Source organism: Temnothorax longispinosus, chromosome 9 (genome assembly GCF_030848805.1).
Source record: "Temnothorax longispinosus isolate EJ_2023e chromosome 9, Tlon_JGU_v1, whole genome shotgun sequence".
NCBI classification, from domain to species: Eukaryota; Metazoa; Arthropoda; class Insecta; order Hymenoptera; family Formicidae; genus Temnothorax; species Temnothorax longispinosus.
In genome coordinates this window covers 8,198,322-8,215,320 of record NC_092366.1, presented here as the reverse complement: position 1 = coordinate 8,215,320, position 16,999 = coordinate 8,198,322, and the positions used below count along the sequence as shown (strand labels likewise).

General features: G+C 36.8%; 1 protein-coding gene and 1 long non-coding RNA gene across 10 annotated transcripts in view; both read right to left on the bottom strand.

Annotated features, from left to right (window-relative positions):
• The window catches only part of LOC139818729 (uncharacterized), a 3,586-nt gene extending 560 nt beyond the window's left edge, over positions 1 to 3,026 (bottom strand). The window contains exons 1-2 of the long non-coding RNA XR_011733495.1: positions 1,403 to 3,026; positions 788 to 875 (exon numbers count right to left, since the gene is read on the bottom strand). This is a non-coding gene — a long non-coding RNA (uncharacterized lncRNA). The remainder of the gene's footprint in view (positions 1 to 787; positions 876 to 1,402) is intronic.
• The window catches only part of Sarm (sterile alpha and armadillo motif), a 132,644-nt gene that overhangs the window by 9,488 nt on the left and 106,157 nt on the right, over positions 1 to 16,999 (bottom strand). For 8 of the 9 annotated variants that reach the window (XR_011733493.1, XM_071787587.1, XM_071787585.1 and 5 more), the window contains 4 exons: positions 15,565 to 15,705; positions 11,964 to 12,214; positions 9,655 to 9,913; positions 8,036 to 8,203 (listed from right to left, as the gene is read on the bottom strand). Coding sequence is in view for 8 of the 9 variants with exons in the window: in XM_071787587.1 (XP_071643688.1) it covers positions 8,036 to 8,203; positions 9,655 to 9,913; positions 11,964 to 12,214; positions 15,565 to 15,705 (819 nt within the window). In the remaining variant the exon portion in view is untranslated. Of the gene's footprint in view, positions 1 to 8,035; positions 8,204 to 9,654; positions 9,914 to 11,963; positions 12,215 to 15,564; positions 15,706 to 16,725; positions 16,749 to 16,999 lie in introns of those variants that run through there. The other variant, XM_071787591.1, reaches the window with a different exon arrangement.

Genomic DNA, 16,999 nt, shown 5'->3' with positions numbered 1-16,999 from the left:
AATTTTACTGCCACATCGATACTACTATCTGCCACCTTGCTTTGCAATTCATGACGTTCGATGATAATACCGAATGAATGTATTAACGGATGAGAAGAATATTGTCTCGAATTGTCGCGAAAATCGATCTGCGGAGCGCACAGTCGATTGTGAGTAATATGGAATTAACAGAACAATTAATTATATCCGTAATCTTTGTATCATATTAATATATTAAATTTAAATATATTTTATACTGAAATTGTTTTCAAGATAGGCTTTATTTATTAGCTTCTGAAAGCACGATTTATTTTCCGAGTTCGAGCAACACAAGATCGGTTTTTTATAAGTTTAATTTTTTTCGATAATACTGCTCTTTTCCTACATCCCTGTCTCAATAATTCTCAATTCCGTATATGTATCTTCTTTTTATTTTTTTTCTCGTGGCGTATTTGCACGCATATTTCTTCGAGCAACTTCCCGCTTACGAATGACAAACACTCACAATCGTGCAAGGCCAGCTTTACTTTATTCTTAGATCGGTCGCGTGCGGTATTTTGAAAAATTGCAAATGACGTGAACAAACGCTCGATTTTAAATACGTGGCATTCCACATGTGGTTCGCCAGCGGATGTTTTCAGAGGTATTTACGTCAACGATGAGCGTGGTTTCATATATTCTCCTTAAAATGTTCGACTTCACGGAATCATTTAACAAAGCTACTGACTTATTATGAGTAATTTATCAAAAATATTATTGGACGCAAACAAAAGAGAAATTTATGAATCGAAACTTTCTCACGACTTACCACACGCGATTGTCCGAACCGTTTTCGGTGCAATATTCCACGATGTATCGGCCACGGTGCGCTCATATTTCAATTGAGATTCACATCACTTTTTTATTTAAAAAATCGATAATGATAATTATTTTTCTTAATTACAAAATAAATAACGAGGATCGAAATAAATATTCTCGTAGAGAGTAATTCATAATTTATAAAAAAAAAAATCCGGAAGAAATTAAAGTTATAATTGCCAACAATTTAAGCAAAATTATTTTCAAACATTCTGTAATCAAGTTATTAATTAATAACATTCAATAATCAATCAATTCCTAATAAAAAAAATATCTTTTATTATAATCCTCGTTAAATTATTTCAAATTATTTTTAATTTATCTCGACAAAATTATTTTCAGTTGTCTCTTGAATCAAATCATTTTCAAGCATTCTCAACAGAATTACTTTCTTGTAATTTTTACTTGTAACTAATCTCACACTTATCACGTACATTCGACGACTAACTGCACTACAAGACTAACATTCAAAATTTGTCTGACAGCTATCGAACTATATAATTGTATAGTAAATAAAACGTTTCCAATCGAGTCGCAGAAAGTACGAGAGCTTTAGATAGATCACCGAGTGTGATGGCAGCGCGACGTAAACTAATCTGGACTGTGCTTAAGTGTGATTCACCACTCGGCGAGAGAGTTTAATTTCGTTACGCATGAAGCACAGAGAGGGAGAGAGGAAGAGAGGGAGAGAGGGAGAGAGGGAAAAAGGGAGAGAAATGCATTTCCGCACGTCAATCGCGTAATCGGTGCAGCGGCTTTTTAACAGCGGGTTCCACCGTTGCTGGCTATTTTTCGACTAGTCTAGAAATAGTTCACGAGAGCGAATCATTCTCGCGAATGACTCGGTCGCTTTCGAATTCGTATACTCGCGAACGGGGACGGCACTAAACACGAATTTTGATACCTCGATCGTGATTTTAACGATCACGCCTGCATTCTCAGCGAAAAGTCATCGTGAACGCGACTTGTGATTAGATACATTGCAGATATTACGGTAGAATAAATCGTAATTATAACATTTGTTTCACCGTGGATGTGGAATGTATTTCCATAATTAGATTAATAATCGTTCAATTAACGTAATTGTAAATCTGTAATAATTTCGCGATCATTAATCAAAGTACTTTTAGGTACAACTATTAGGTAATACTATAGCCTATATTAGGTAATAATATAATTGTGTTCATTATCTTTTACGTGAGTACATCGATAAAGTGCATGACTTTTCTCGGTTTATATAACATTTGACGTACGAGTTAAAAATGCGGCATACATTTCTTGTTTTTATATTAAATCATTGAATAGCTGGAATTCGACATGTTATCGCATCGATATATCAAAGTTCGATGATCGACTCCGCTTTGTTCTCAAGAATAACGAGGCAAAAGTCGAGGTCAAAGTCTTTCGCGATTATATAATATATACGATAAATCTATAAATACCACCACTCCATTACTCCACAAATTAACTTCATCATCGTAAACTCGATAGCAAACCGAATTTCCAATAAAAAAATACCGCCACTCGTATTGTAATCTTACGGCTGATTTTGCCGCGAATGCGCAAAGCGCTTATCAATCTCTTATCATTCACGTCACTCTTATCGCTCGATTCGACGACGTCGATCTCTATTTTTTTTTTCCGGAAAAACCCTCGCGTGTCTCTGGCGACGCGTCCTTGAAATCATGGCGTCGCGGTCGACTGATTATTTAACTACCGCGAACGCTCGCTTTATTTCGGTTACGTCTCCCGACTAAGTATCGGTGACACTTAACAGTATATTTGTAATCGCCGTCTTTTGGCACGTCTTCCGACCTCTCACCGAAATCTGAACGATGATCTCACGTCGCGCGTTACGTCGAATCGCGTCGCTGAATGAAACAGCAAACCAAACAACAACTCTGTCATCGCCGGCAAGATGGACTCTATTTTAACGTCTTCTGCTGTTCCGCACACCGCACGTCTCGGAAACTCGGAACAATCCCGAACCTAATAGCACCGCGCTTCAAGACAGCTCGAAGCTAGTCTGGCGCGAAAACTGCAACGGATCTCGTCTCTCCTCTCGTATTAATTGCGAAACGAAAGAAGAGAGACCACTTCGCGCGATCCAACAGCGAGAAAGACTATCTATTATAATCGCGACCTGAAGGTCGAAAAGTAGGACGTTTGATTTCGAGGATCGAGATCGTCGTTACCATTTGCGAGGCGACATGGTCTCCCAAGATCCGAGGACGAGGATGGTCACTCCGCATCGTGTCGCTATGGGGCCTCGGACCCGGGAAAAGGCCCCCCCGCGTCAGCAGCCTCGATAATTGCTGTCCCATACAACATTCAAGCAACTAACCGACTGACCGACCTACCGACGGACTGACAACCAGCAATGTCGCGAACGAACTGCTCCTTCGCGGGGGTAGCGGATTATCGACCCGGGGGGTTGTGACGAGAGGCCACTTTCGCACTCGGTCATCCCCGTGACTACCATTTCCCCCTTCTCCACGGTTTTGCTATGGAAACCAGGGCGATGTCTTCGCGAAAGTAGAAAAAGAAGTAGGAAAATGTAAATAATCTTCAAAACAAACTTTGGTTTTGGTAAGGATAGTTCGAATTCTTTGCGCCTTTGGACAAAATAGTTTGGACAAAACAATTATCTTGAAGAATTTACCTTCTCCTTCTATTCTTTGATGAGGTCTTTGTCTAATTACATTAATTCAGTTAGAATTTTCGATGTTTGAAAAACACATATGCTTACTTCAAAATGTAACACGAAGTTTCTAACAACTGATATTGCGATATCGTTTTTAAACTGATCTTGTCTTTAAATTTTGAATAGACTACATGTTAAACGATCACCATTTATCTTAATTTCACGAAGTTAGATTTTACAAACGTCATGTTGCAGTTCTAGGAATTACTCGCGTTGCTGTAAGTGGGAAATCCTTCTTTAGTTGTTCTACTGTTCAAGTCGCATGTTGACGCGCAATCTCCAACATGAGTTACATAACAAGGTACTAACACAGTACAGTGAGATATAGATATACGAGTATACACAAATTTTATGTTTTAAATTTTTAGACTTTTTTATGTTCTTCGCGGCAAATAAATTATCTTGCAGGCTGCCAAAAGCTTTAAAAATACTCAAAAGACGAATAACTGTAAAGAAAAAACTTATTAATTGACAAAGTTATTAATTGACGAATCTTTTTATCAACAAGCAGGCTTATAGAATATCATGCCTGTTTGCTCCAACAATGAGAGAACATCGAAGACGTTGTTCTTCACTCAAGTCTGGCGGCATCTGTCGGGAAAGCTTTCAAACCGCGAATCGTGTAGAGATAAGTCAAAGTGTAACGGGACGTATTGTGTGCTTTTATCAGGCATGTATACAGGGTGTTCCTCATTTTAATTTATTACGCGCGCGTGATCGTATACAATTCGCGGCAAATTGCCTCTGAAACATAAATGGCTCTCGCAAGACATGTCTAGCTGATTGTTATTTGAAATTTCGCGTAATTTTGCAAATTAGACGGAGAGATGACTCGTGACAAGATTGCGAAGCGTACGAGAGAACTGATTCGCGTACTGACACAGGCGTCGCAAGGCCGACACGTGGGGTCAAGGACAACGTGTCGCGTAAAAAAAAGAGGAGAAATAATGACCGTACACACCCACGAACGAAGTAGCACGCAACCGTCCGCGATTTTCGAGTCGAGAGAGTTCGCATCTTTTTGTTCCACGATGATTCATTTTCTTTCCGAGCCACAGTCGGGCTTTTTTGCTGCCGGTCGAATCTACCTACGCGATTCACGCGAAGATGCGATCAACGAAGAAACGTTCGTGCGTTTGGAAGATTAATTATTTATTTTTTGTAATCAAAATAATGCAAAATGTGGTATTTGGAAAATTATATATTTTTTGTGACTGCACATTAATGTGGATTAAAAGTAATGCACCGCAAGTGGATGAAAGTAATGCACGATGTGTGGAATATGCGCGACCTGAAGATTTGAATTGTTTAAACGATGAGATAAAGGTAACATGGAATATGTAATTTAGGAGATAGTTTCAACATTGCTTTCATTTTAAAATAGTTCAGAATGTATATAAATGTATAAAGTATCAACAATTTTTATGTAATAAAAAAACCTTATAAAATACAGTACTTGTGATCTTTTGAACTCGATATAAACATAAAGATATTCTATTTTTGTTAGAGAAGAATTTTATTTAAATCTTAGTAAAATTTCAATAGTTTAGAATTTAAAATTTAAGTTACGTATCTAATTGTACAGTCTAAGACATACATACATATATGTTCATAATTAACAAAATAGTTTTTAGTTAGAATACTGAATAAGTATTACATCCCTTAATATGCATACGTGGGTCTACGGCGTCCAAGCCAAAATGATATCTGCTCGTAACTGTAAAACTTGCAAGCCTGTCAGAAAATATTATATAAACAAAGTTTATCAAAATAACTATAAATTCGTCAACTACATTGTAGACAGATGTTTCATAAATTTTTTCAGATTTTTTAAAATATTCTAAGGTAGGGAAAAATAGTGTCGAACGTGACAGACCCACGTGTGCACTTAGAAGGTACCGAAAAAAGATATGCACATTAAGAGGAATATATATACCACATTAATAATTTTCAATAATCATTTTTTCCAAATTTAAAAGTACGATTATTTCCTGTTACAGTTCTTTCGTTTTTTATTTTTTATTCATAGAGAAAGATCACGAGTACCTAGATCTGTGGGATGAATTCTGCACCTCAGAGTCGTGGAAGCTCGATTCTACCGGGTGACCCGTATTGCGCGTGGAAGAAGCTTTCATTTCGTGATTATTTACGCCTGGCGGCGTGTCGTCATCTAAATTTAGACGAATTCAGCTAGGTCGGCTACTACGTGACTCTTGAGTCAGCAGCATGCGAATTTCTGAACGCAAGCCAAAGACGACTCCTCGTGTCGAACGACACGTCGTCTCACGATTACACGAGACCGTCCCGCGAAGCTATCCGCCTGTCGCGATGTCCGTTCGTACGTATACCTCACGCGGTAGCGCGCGCCTCTTTTGCGAAATCACTGCCTTGGCCGATAGTCAAGGCCGTGATTGCGGCCGTTATTGAATGAGAAATCGCAACTCTTCGACTCACGTTACTCAGCGAAAATGTTATGCGATTTCTGCAAGGTGAAGATGCGCCACGAGTCACATTCGAGTGCAACTTGACTTACTTGATTTCTCGTTTATCGTTGTATTTAAATCCAGCTCAAATAAAATTACCAGTTAGACAATATGACATTTTTTTCATTTGTAAAAAATGTGTATGTGTCATTTCTCTTCTTATTTCTTTTATAAAAAATCTATACACACTTAAATACCAGACACAACCAAGATATCGTCGTATCTATAATTGAACTCTCCTTTAACAAACTCTCTAAATATTATAGAGTGCTTTCGCCACTAATATATTAGAGCGCGATAGTCACTCCAAAAGAAAGTTGTCACCTAATTTGAATAAATGCGGGTATTCATTAGATAGGAGTGAATTTTTCACTAATATATTAGAGCACGATAGAAATTTTTAGAGCAGCTACTTTATCGGAGTGACACGATCTCACTCTAAAGCTATAGTGAATCATGATTCACTAAAGATCGACTGATAAATGACTCTAAAAAAATGAAATTTTCACTCGAAATTGTAAAGTGACATAATTACTCCTATATGGATAGTGATTTACTGCACTCAAAAAGAGTGCCCTTTCACGCAAATGGAGTGCGACTTCACTCCAACTTATAGAGCGATTTCATTCTTTCTTAGAGTAGCGAAGTGCATAAGGCTCAGTTTTCTCTTTTCGTTACACTTGCATTTTACTCGTTTTAAATGATATTTCACTCTTCGACTTTTAGAGAGAAGCTATCAAATTAAATATTTCTATCGAGTCACAAAGATGTACTCAGAAATCGTTTCAACGGGATACAACAATCGATTTAATCGCAAAATCCGCATGTTAATTTCGTCGATTGTAATTTTGTCACGCGAGAAAAAATTTCGACGTCTTAAAATCTTGATGGAGTTCAGATAAACGCGCTCCCATAAGTTTCGCCTTCATTCATCGAAGATTCTCGTTAGTCGTTTTAGAAACCACAGGGATAAATCGAGAGACTATTCGCGATGCACAACGCGCAGTTTCCATTTTAGCGCGCGACAAGGCCCTCCCGGTACCGTTGTGGAAAACGCAACGTACGCACGTGTCAACGACCTCCGGCAATCGCGCCTTTACTCGCGCGGCTTTCCACACGCGAACCTCGTGCCAAATTATTCGGCCGCGCCCACAGAGTCTTCCTCTCGGTCCTTTTGTTATCCAAACGAGAAAGGTCAGGCTTACGGAGAGCGAGAGCGCCTCGACGGCCCATCGAGGAGAGTCTTCGTCCACCCACGTTCCGACTTTTAATTCGGACCGCCGCATTGTTTACGAACGCGCGGGTCTTTGACCACAAGAGGAATCGTAATGCACAGCTCTACCATGACACCGATCGCGTCTGTACTCACGCCGCGCCGGGCCGGAAGTAATAAGCACGGAGAGCCATATAATAGTTTTACACAATTGTGGCTTTCTCAGCGAGTGCGTTTTCTGATGTTTATTTGCAACGGGATAAAATTGATTTTTCTTGCTCTTTTTATATCGGTTATTTTCTATCTATATGTCATTTTAATATTTACCTATATTTTTATATTCATTTCCATTACCTCTCCGCATTTATTTTTTTTTACATACTTTTCGTACTCTCTAAACTCATAGAGTGGTTTCGCCGCTAATATATTAAAGTGATTGCAATAGTCAGTTAAAAAAAAAGAGTTGTTACTCTTATTTGAGTTAATGAGGACACTCATAAGGTAAGAGTGAATTTTTCACTCAAATTTTTAGAGCGGCTACTCTACCGGATCTCACTCTAAAGCTATAATGTCGATTCAATAAAGATCGACTGATAAATGACTCTAACAGTAAAATTTTCCCTCTTCGTTACACTTCATTTCACTAGTTTTGAGTGACATTTCACTCTTTAATTTTTAGAAAGTACAAACGCTGTATTTCTTTTATTAAGCATTATACAACAATGATATTCCAGCGTGATGCTCCAGGAACGTTTAATGGAGCATCTTTTCATTTATTCAAGTATAAATATCACTCACCCTCGCAGCAGCGACGCTCTTTTCCGCCGAGACACCGTCCAGCTCGACGCGTGCCCTCGCCGCCGTCGCGGCGCTCTGCTCCTTGTACGAGACATCGCCAGCTTGCAGAGCCCTCATCTCTGCACTGTTCGCCGTTGCTTTCTCGGCGCTAAATCCATCTGTGACAACCTGATAACAAAAGTAAAAAATGATTCGATTATTAGACGCGAGGGTAGAGTAAAAGCCGGCAAATCAATCTGAAATATCGTGATGCACGACGCCAAGTCTCGACGCTTTCCCGCGCACGATATCCAAAGGATAGGACTCGCAGTCCTTGACCTAGACTACCTGGAGGAAGCCGCACCTCGGTCGCCAGCCATTCGCTACGCTTAAACATTATCGCTGATGTTCGCAATGTGTAACGTTTATCGAACGCCGCGATTCGCTCGGCAAATCCGAGCTAAATCAATCGCAATTCTTATCAAATACGTATTTTTAGGTACGCGTTATTTTGCGGGCAGCCTCGCTGAATAGCTCGGCGAGGTCACGTGCTGATAACGTGCGCAAGATCGACTCCGTTTTCAAATTCATTGAAATTCAGTATCACAACACAGTAAAAAATAATACGTAATTTTAACATTTTTTACATGTCCCAGAAAGTCCGCTCTAAATTTTAAGTTAAAATGACTCATTCATCGTGTGTTACTTGTTGACAAATTAGAAATGTTAATAAATTGACATTATACTTTACATTTATTTAATTTTAAGTTAAAATGACTCATTCATCGTGTGTTACTTGTTGACAAATTAGAAATGTTAATAAATTGACATTATACTTTATATTTATATTCGTTCTTTTGACTTTATTTCTCAACTTATATTAACACATGATATTAATTTTTTTACAGATTTTACTTGAATTATGTGTAATAGAGACAGTTAATTTTAGTCAATTTAATTATTTTGTGTCAAAGTTTACGATTATTTGAAAATTTACTTTAATTTTTATTTATGTGTTAAAACAACTTTAAGACGTGTTGATTTTTTAAAGTAATTGTGTTAAAAGAACTCAAAATAATATTTAATTTCTGAATGACATATATAAAGTGTTAAGTTATCAAGTTGACATAAATGTAACACATGAAAATGTTAAGAAAATAATAACAGCTGTTGTATGTTAATTTTACATTGAAATAATAATCAAATCTTGGTAACACAAGAAAATTTTAACATATGGACCGCTATGTACACACAATTTTTTACTGTGAATAAATTGATAAACATTTTATATCTTGTTGTAATTATTATTTTCATGTATCATATTTTATCTTCATTTTATTAGCATATCTTTCTACATGATTCTTGATATCATTTTTTAAACAAAACTTTCAAAATTGTTCCTTATATCGATATGAGTATCGTAATTATTATTTCTATTTACCATAAAAATAATAATTACGATACTCATATCGATAAAAAAATCATATTCGGGATTTTATTTATACCGCGATTACTATCGTATTATTTATTAATTATTCCTAATAATGTAATAATAAATGTAAAATCTTGACAATTATTAGTATATAAGTGCTAATCGAAGGATGCCAAAGATATATGAAGACAAGGAAAGCATTGCTCACCTTTGTTTTCGAGGCGCTGGTCATTTTCTTCTGTTCGAACTTCATAGTTTCCTGACCGGTAGGTAAGTTTGCCATGTTCGGTATGTTTATCGGCGGACTTATGCTGTGATGAAGATTGTTCAGCGAATTCAGGGAACTCAACTGGGACGGAGAACCGCCTGCCAACGTGACAGCATCGGTGACAGGTGGCGGCGTGTCCGGATCCGGAAACGTCACCAACGGCTCCGTGAGATCGGTCTCTTCTGGTCCACTGCCATCTCTGCAGAATCGACAAAAAGAATTCATGAACTATAACACCTTTAATTTCTGATATATTTTTATTTCCAGAGAATTCGGTTAAAATTAAACGTGAGTGAATGACCGACAATATTTTATTACATTCCAAGATAAAATCCTTTCTAATTAAAAATGAAAAAAATATAAGGTAATAATTATAATAATTATATGAAATAAAAATTAAATTAAATTAGATAAAATAGATTGAAAAATAAACTTATATAATATATATCTCCTTTTCCCCAAATATATAAAAAAAAACAAAATTTACAGAACAAAAAGTAAGATACTATGTTACGCAAATTTTAAATATTTTGAAAATTATAATATATTTCTGATTTCTTGAATAATAAGAAAGACACATATATTTTTTTTTATTTGCGAAAGCTGATTTTCTTTTAAAAAAAGGCTTCAAACAAAAGAATTTCGTTCTCTATTTCATTATCAATTTTTGCATGTAGAATAATTATCTCTCTACTTGTATCAATTTGAACCATTAATAATGGATGCGCTTATAAAAGCGCTTCGCCGATGAAAAATGCTTATCATACAATAGTATAAAAAAATTCATAGCGAGCAGTTCGAAACATTTTAATGCTAGTTTCACAGATTAACAAATTAATACATGCGTACATTGTTCTTTATCCATGTTTCCGCTGTGATAAAACACATAACGGGACAATATTAATATTTATTTGTGTTAGTCAGTTACTTAATTACATCCCAGGGACCCATTATTGCAAGCTTCCCATGTTTCGGTGTAAGGTCTTTGCGACTTGGAAATTTTCAACCTCTCGAAGTACGTATCGACAATTTCTTAGTTTTTTAACTATTTAATAGACTTTTGAATTGCGGAATCAATTTCTTGAGCGTTTCTGGTGTATATATCTTCGAAGTTTCGTACCCTTGCGTAGTCTCCTATCTTATAATTATATAATTTCTTACGCTTTTTATCGAAATAAGCTTTGTAACTTTGTGACTTTTCAATGTTCTCTTTATAGCCTTTGCTTTCATTTGTTCTAGATCGCAATTTTTGTTATTCGTATATCAATTCGTTCTAAATACTCAACTATTACAACCACTATAATCGCAACAAAATATTATCTTTCATTTCAAAGTATGTACTTTGTCGTTTTATGTAAAACGACACGTGAGCAATGTGTTAAAAATAATCTGACCGCCGCGAAAATAGCATGCAAATTGAAATTATGCGTTATACACAAATATTCGCTGTTGACGCGCTTTAGAGCTTTCAGTTGTGAAAGCTTTAGTTAGCGAACCCTAAACGGGAGTCTGAATTTTTAGAAATCGAACAAAATGAATTACTGAGCTTTTAGTAACTGAAAGTTGAAGAAGTAACTGAAAATCGAAAAATCTCCAAATTTTTACGAGAAGATGGGGGAGAGGGGGGTAAATGATTCTTTAAATTATTACTAACAATTAAAGTGATTAAAGCTTTCAAATTTTTGATTAATTCGGTTAAGACGAATTCTTGGTCACCAATTATCATTTCAATGCTTCACTTTTATAACAAAAATGTTATCATTTGATGCTTTACATTCTAACGAAACCTTACAAAAATAAGAAACATTGAAATAATCTATCATTTAACACAATCCAAAAGTAAAGATATGTTTTTATAAATTATTATGTAGATAGTATAGAATTTTAAAATATAACTGCGTCAAAACAGCCAAGGAACACGTTGCAATAGTGACATTAGATTCGTCACGCTGGCAAACTCGAAGATACTCTAAAAATACCAATCATTTCTACGAGAAAAGCACGCGAAATGGACACGTCGTTTACGAAACACTTATGTTGCATGTATTCGTTAAAAACTCCTTCAAGAACGTCAGATTTTCCCACAATGAACACTGTTTCATCAACAATCCAAAGAGCCGATGTGTATTATATGTGTATATAGTGTGTATATATAGTTCGAGAATATATATATTAGGTCTTATCTCTCAAGGTTTCTTTCAAAGATTAGATCTATCCCCGGAGTTCAATTTATTTGAGAATAAACTCACCTGTCCACGAGGTTCTCCATGCTGCTGCGCAGCCGTTGTGAAAAATTGGTCGAGATGTTCTTCATCTCCGAGATGCCGCGCTTGAGCTCCGTCAGGTCGCTCTTCATGGAGCTCGCCTTCATCTCACTCGACGAGGACGAGGTGAGAATCCTCTGCGAGGACTTGGCCACCCGGCTGCTCGTGCTGCTGCTGCTAGTGCTGGTACTGGTGCTGCTACTACTCTGGTGTTGGCTCTGATTTGTCGTCAGCATCTGCCGAGTCAAAAGCCGTTTTCGTTCTATTTAAGATCCGTGTAAGATGATTCACTCGCTTCGGACCTCCCACCCGAATTCTATCTCTATCTCCGTTTCCTCTTTTCTGTGTCTTTCTATTAGATATACCTAGTTTGTCATATAGTCAGTTTATTAAGTTTCTAGTTTATTTATTAAGTTTCTAGATTTTGTTTTAAATATTTTTTAAGGACAATCTCACAATCAGACTTCTTTTTCTCTTTCGCTCTTTTGTATTTATATCATATATCTACCTTTTATTTTTTATACAAAATAAATCAAAAAAATTTGTTCAATTTTTTTATTATTGTAAGTTATATAGCTAGAAAGAATAAATTTTCTTATCGGCCTAACATTCGGATAAATATAAAAATTCTTGTAAATAAAAACCACATAATATATTTTTTATATGCAGGTGATTTATCTTATCCCATGCCTATTTCGCTTTTTTTTATTAACTGTTTTAATAATATAATTAATATTTTTTCGTCGTTAACTCAATTCGACAAACGCGATAAGATTTTTACATCAACCTTTTTATTTTACGAACCAAAGTCAGACGGTTTGCCTCGTACAAATGAGAAATACGGTTCAACTGAACGATTCTTCGAGAGAGCAAATGAGAAAGGTTTAAAGGGAAAAATGTAAACAGCATCCGCAGTAGAGCCACAGCGATGACTGCTGGCGATGGGCCAGCAGTCATTACGAGGTACGAGTTGATTCGGCCAAGCCTGGAGACGAAAAAGGGCTCGGTAAATTTAGAAAGAGGCAACGTTCTCTCGAAACGACGAGAGAAGGGACCTTGAAACGCAGCACCAAGGTTCACCGAGATTGCGCGGAATTAATCTTCAACTGGAAAAATATGTAAGTACGTGGGCGGGCCACATTGCGTAGTAAATGCCTACAGTCGTTCGAGCGATCGCCTCTGATTGCTCGATGATCGGAGATGGTCTGACAAGTGGTTTTTTTTCCTCGCGAGATGCGCAGCCACTTTGATCGCGACATGTGTCACACGTCGTCGGCGCATGCATGAAAATACGCACACAACGCATTTAAAACCAAATGAATAATCCACCTTTTAACTCTGAATCCGATTTGCCTTTGCGATCTGATGCAATATAAAAGATCCGGTAAACAAGAATATATACTTTATTGTTAACTTTTAATCTATGCTTAATTATGATTCACGTTTCCAAGAAATTTCGACAGAGATGCGCCTACATCAATTATTCTATTTCCATCTCTATATCGGTAATATATTGCGCAGCATGGCAACCAACTTTTGTTACCTTGGAAGTTTGATAAAGAGACTAAAAGTGTAATATGCGTTAATTATAATTTTCCATCTAATTTTTTAAATTAATAATCAAATGTTAAAAATCAAGCTTTCTGAAATCTTGTGGTCTGCAAAACGAAGAAATAAATTAGATGAGAATGTGAATGGAAAGTGTCGCCAGTCAGGCGAATCGGTTGACTCGCGCGAGCAGTGACGGCGATCATTATTTTAGGCGTTTTTCAGCGGATCGCCAGTGATAGAAACGTGACGTGTGAATAATTCCGAATTTCCGTGCCCACTTTCAGGAAATTCGTCTCAGGTGTGGGCGTCGGAGGCGCCGCGACACTTCATGTGGTTGACGCAGACGAGACGGAATAAGAAGATAGATTAAAGGCCGCATAATCTTCGCGCGTAAACCCCTCGGATTAGAAGACACTTCGCGAAGAAGGTGACAATTGTGTTTTCCCCGAAGCACCGAGGCCAAATAAATATTGCAACATGTAGCGACTCGTTTCTGCTGAGCGTCCATGACAAAGATGCAAAATGTGCGAAAATGCGCGTAGTGTAGGCCTCCGAGTTTCGGTTCTATTGAAAAATTACAATCGCCCGTAAAAGATTCGATTTATTTGGAACTGCAAATCCAAGTGTGTTATTTTAGCTGAAGCTCTTCTTACACATTTCTTGCCGTTTTAAATCCCGTCATTTGACACGATTGAACGTATTAAGTTTTAATTTAATACTCACAAAAAATTATGTGTTTAATTTAACACATTTCACATGTCCCAACTTATCCACTCTAATTTTTATGTTAATTTAACAGAAAGCAAATAGGCACAAGTAATATCTATGTAAAAAATTAACACAAAATTGTAACACATGGACGCTATCTGGAAGCAAAGTTTATGTTAAATTAACATATTTATAATGTTAAATTTAATTAAAATAAAATGTTGTTCTTCTTTTCTCTTTTTCTTGCAAGTAGACAGCGATATCTCTAATATTGTATAACATAAGAAAATGTCGATTTAACAGATGGAAACTCTTATAAAGAGGAAAGTAACACAATTTAGGTGTTCATTTTAACACATAAAATATGTCACCAAGAATTCGTGGATTTACATGTAAATTGTGTTATTTTTACTCTTAGAAACGTTCAATATTAACTTAACGCACACTACAAATCCAAGTGTGTTATTTTTACACGCATAAACGTCCAAAAATGACATTAGACTGAAGCTCTTTTCACATGTTTCTTTATGTGTTAAATTACGTCATTAAAGTTAATACGTTAATTCATATTAAATGACGTGATTTAAAACGACAAAAAGTGTGTGAGAAGAGCTTCGGTTAAAATAACACATCTGGATTTGCAGTGCAGAAAAGTCAAAATAACACAATGACAATATGTTATATTAACACCAGTGTATGTTGAAAATTTAACACAAAAATTTCTACATGGATAGAAATCCACTTAAATACAAAATGTTTTTTACCGTGTACGACTGACCGTGATGTTAAATGACGTTAAATTACGTACACATAAAGAAACATGCAGAAAGAGCTTCAGTCTAATGTGTCATTTTTAGACGTTTATACGTATAAAAATAACACACTTGGATTTGCAGTGATCCAGTATAACGGATTTAACGCGATTATTAAATTCGATAATAGAAAAAGCATGTAAAAGTGCAATTCTCGATTTAGATTCAAAATTCACGCTTCGGTAAAAACTCCTTTTCTTTCACTGATCTTTTTCTTTCGTAAAAAGACCCGTCATCCGGGTCTTTTTGGGGGACTTGAGGTTTACACAGATGGATTTTTAAATTCATTTCGACACGCTCCGCGCACGTGTCAATTAGCAGTAAAATACGCAGAATATATCGCGCGAGGATTCAACTCCTGCGGAAATACAAGTGACGGAAATACAAGTGACGCGTCTTCCTATTTTTCAAAGAATCGCGACAACGTCCCGCAGCGTCGCGGTCGGGAAGCACGCGCAAATATTTGATAGTCAAAGAGAGAAAGACAAGAAAAGTTTGTGTCTGGAGATAATCACCTGCGACGACGTAGTGGTGACCTGCGGATGATGGGTGACGTGATGCGTCCTGCCGGTCACCAGGTTGTTCTTCTTTTGGAAGTTCTCCATGACGGTCTGCATGTCCCCGTTTTCGCCTCCCTCCGCCGGGAACTCCGACATCTGCAACATAATATTATCGTCAAAATAGATCATACGAAACCAAGATACTCTCTAAGGCCGGTATTCACAGTCAGTTCTTATATTTAAGACCATCTTAAGTGCAAACTTAAGATGTCATTAACCAATCACAGAGCCGTATTAGCATCTTAAGATATTACTTAAGACGGTCTTGAAATAAGATCTGATTATGAATACCGGCCTAAGTCTCATAGGCTGGGTATTCACAGTCTTCAAGACTGTCTTAAGTAATGTCTTAAGACGCTAATACGGCTCTGTGATTGGTTCATGACATCTTAAGATTGAACTTAAGACGGTCTTAAATAACTATGAATACCGGCCATAGACCGGATTCGGCACTTATATATTAGATTATTAGAACATGCAAAGAACGGTTTTGCTGAAGTATCTAAAAATTTAGCTATAGATACAGATCTGAAGATAATTTTGCACCGTCAAAATAATTATGCCAGGTCGCTGAAGTACGATGATATAATGCTGTAAAAATTTTTGACATTTTAGCAATCAGTTTGAGTGTTCTACATAATTATTTTGATGGTGCAACAAAATTATTTTCAGATCTGTATCTAGCTAAATTTTTAGATATTTCAGCAAAACCGTTCTTTCCGTGAATAATTGCGATAGTCACTCCAAAAGAGAGAGTTGTCACTCTAATTTAAGTAAATGCGAGCATTCATAGGTATAAAGAGTGAATTTTTCACTCAAATTTTCAAAGCGGCTACTCTATTACCGAAGTGATACGATCTCCCTCTAAAGCAGTTAGTCACTGAAGATCGACTGATAAAATGACAGAGTAAAATTTTCCACTTAAAATTGTAAAGTGATAGGATTATTAATTCACTCCTATGGGCACTGATCTACTGCACTCGAAAAAAAGTGCCTTTTCACTCAAATGGAGTGATGCAATCTCGCTCCAACTCAAAGAGTGCAATTTTACTCTTTTTTAGAATAATAAATCACTCCAAGTGCACAGGCTCAATTTTTGCTTTTCGTTACACTTACATTTCACTCGTTTTAAGTTATATTTCACTCTCCGACTCTTTTTTAGAGAGTATACAAACATTTATTTTACTTGTAACGGAGATGTATTAACGATCGCGCGCACGAATGTGTTTTAATTGCGCGTTAATTAAGTCGGCGCCGGAATTCGCCGACTGCAAGGACCTAATAATAGGCCCTGGGAAATAATTGGCAGCTCGAGCTTGGCAAGACCAGAGAGACTAGCGAGAGTCGCGCAGCAAGTTTGCGTCGGACCAGGTCGCACGGGAGTATACGC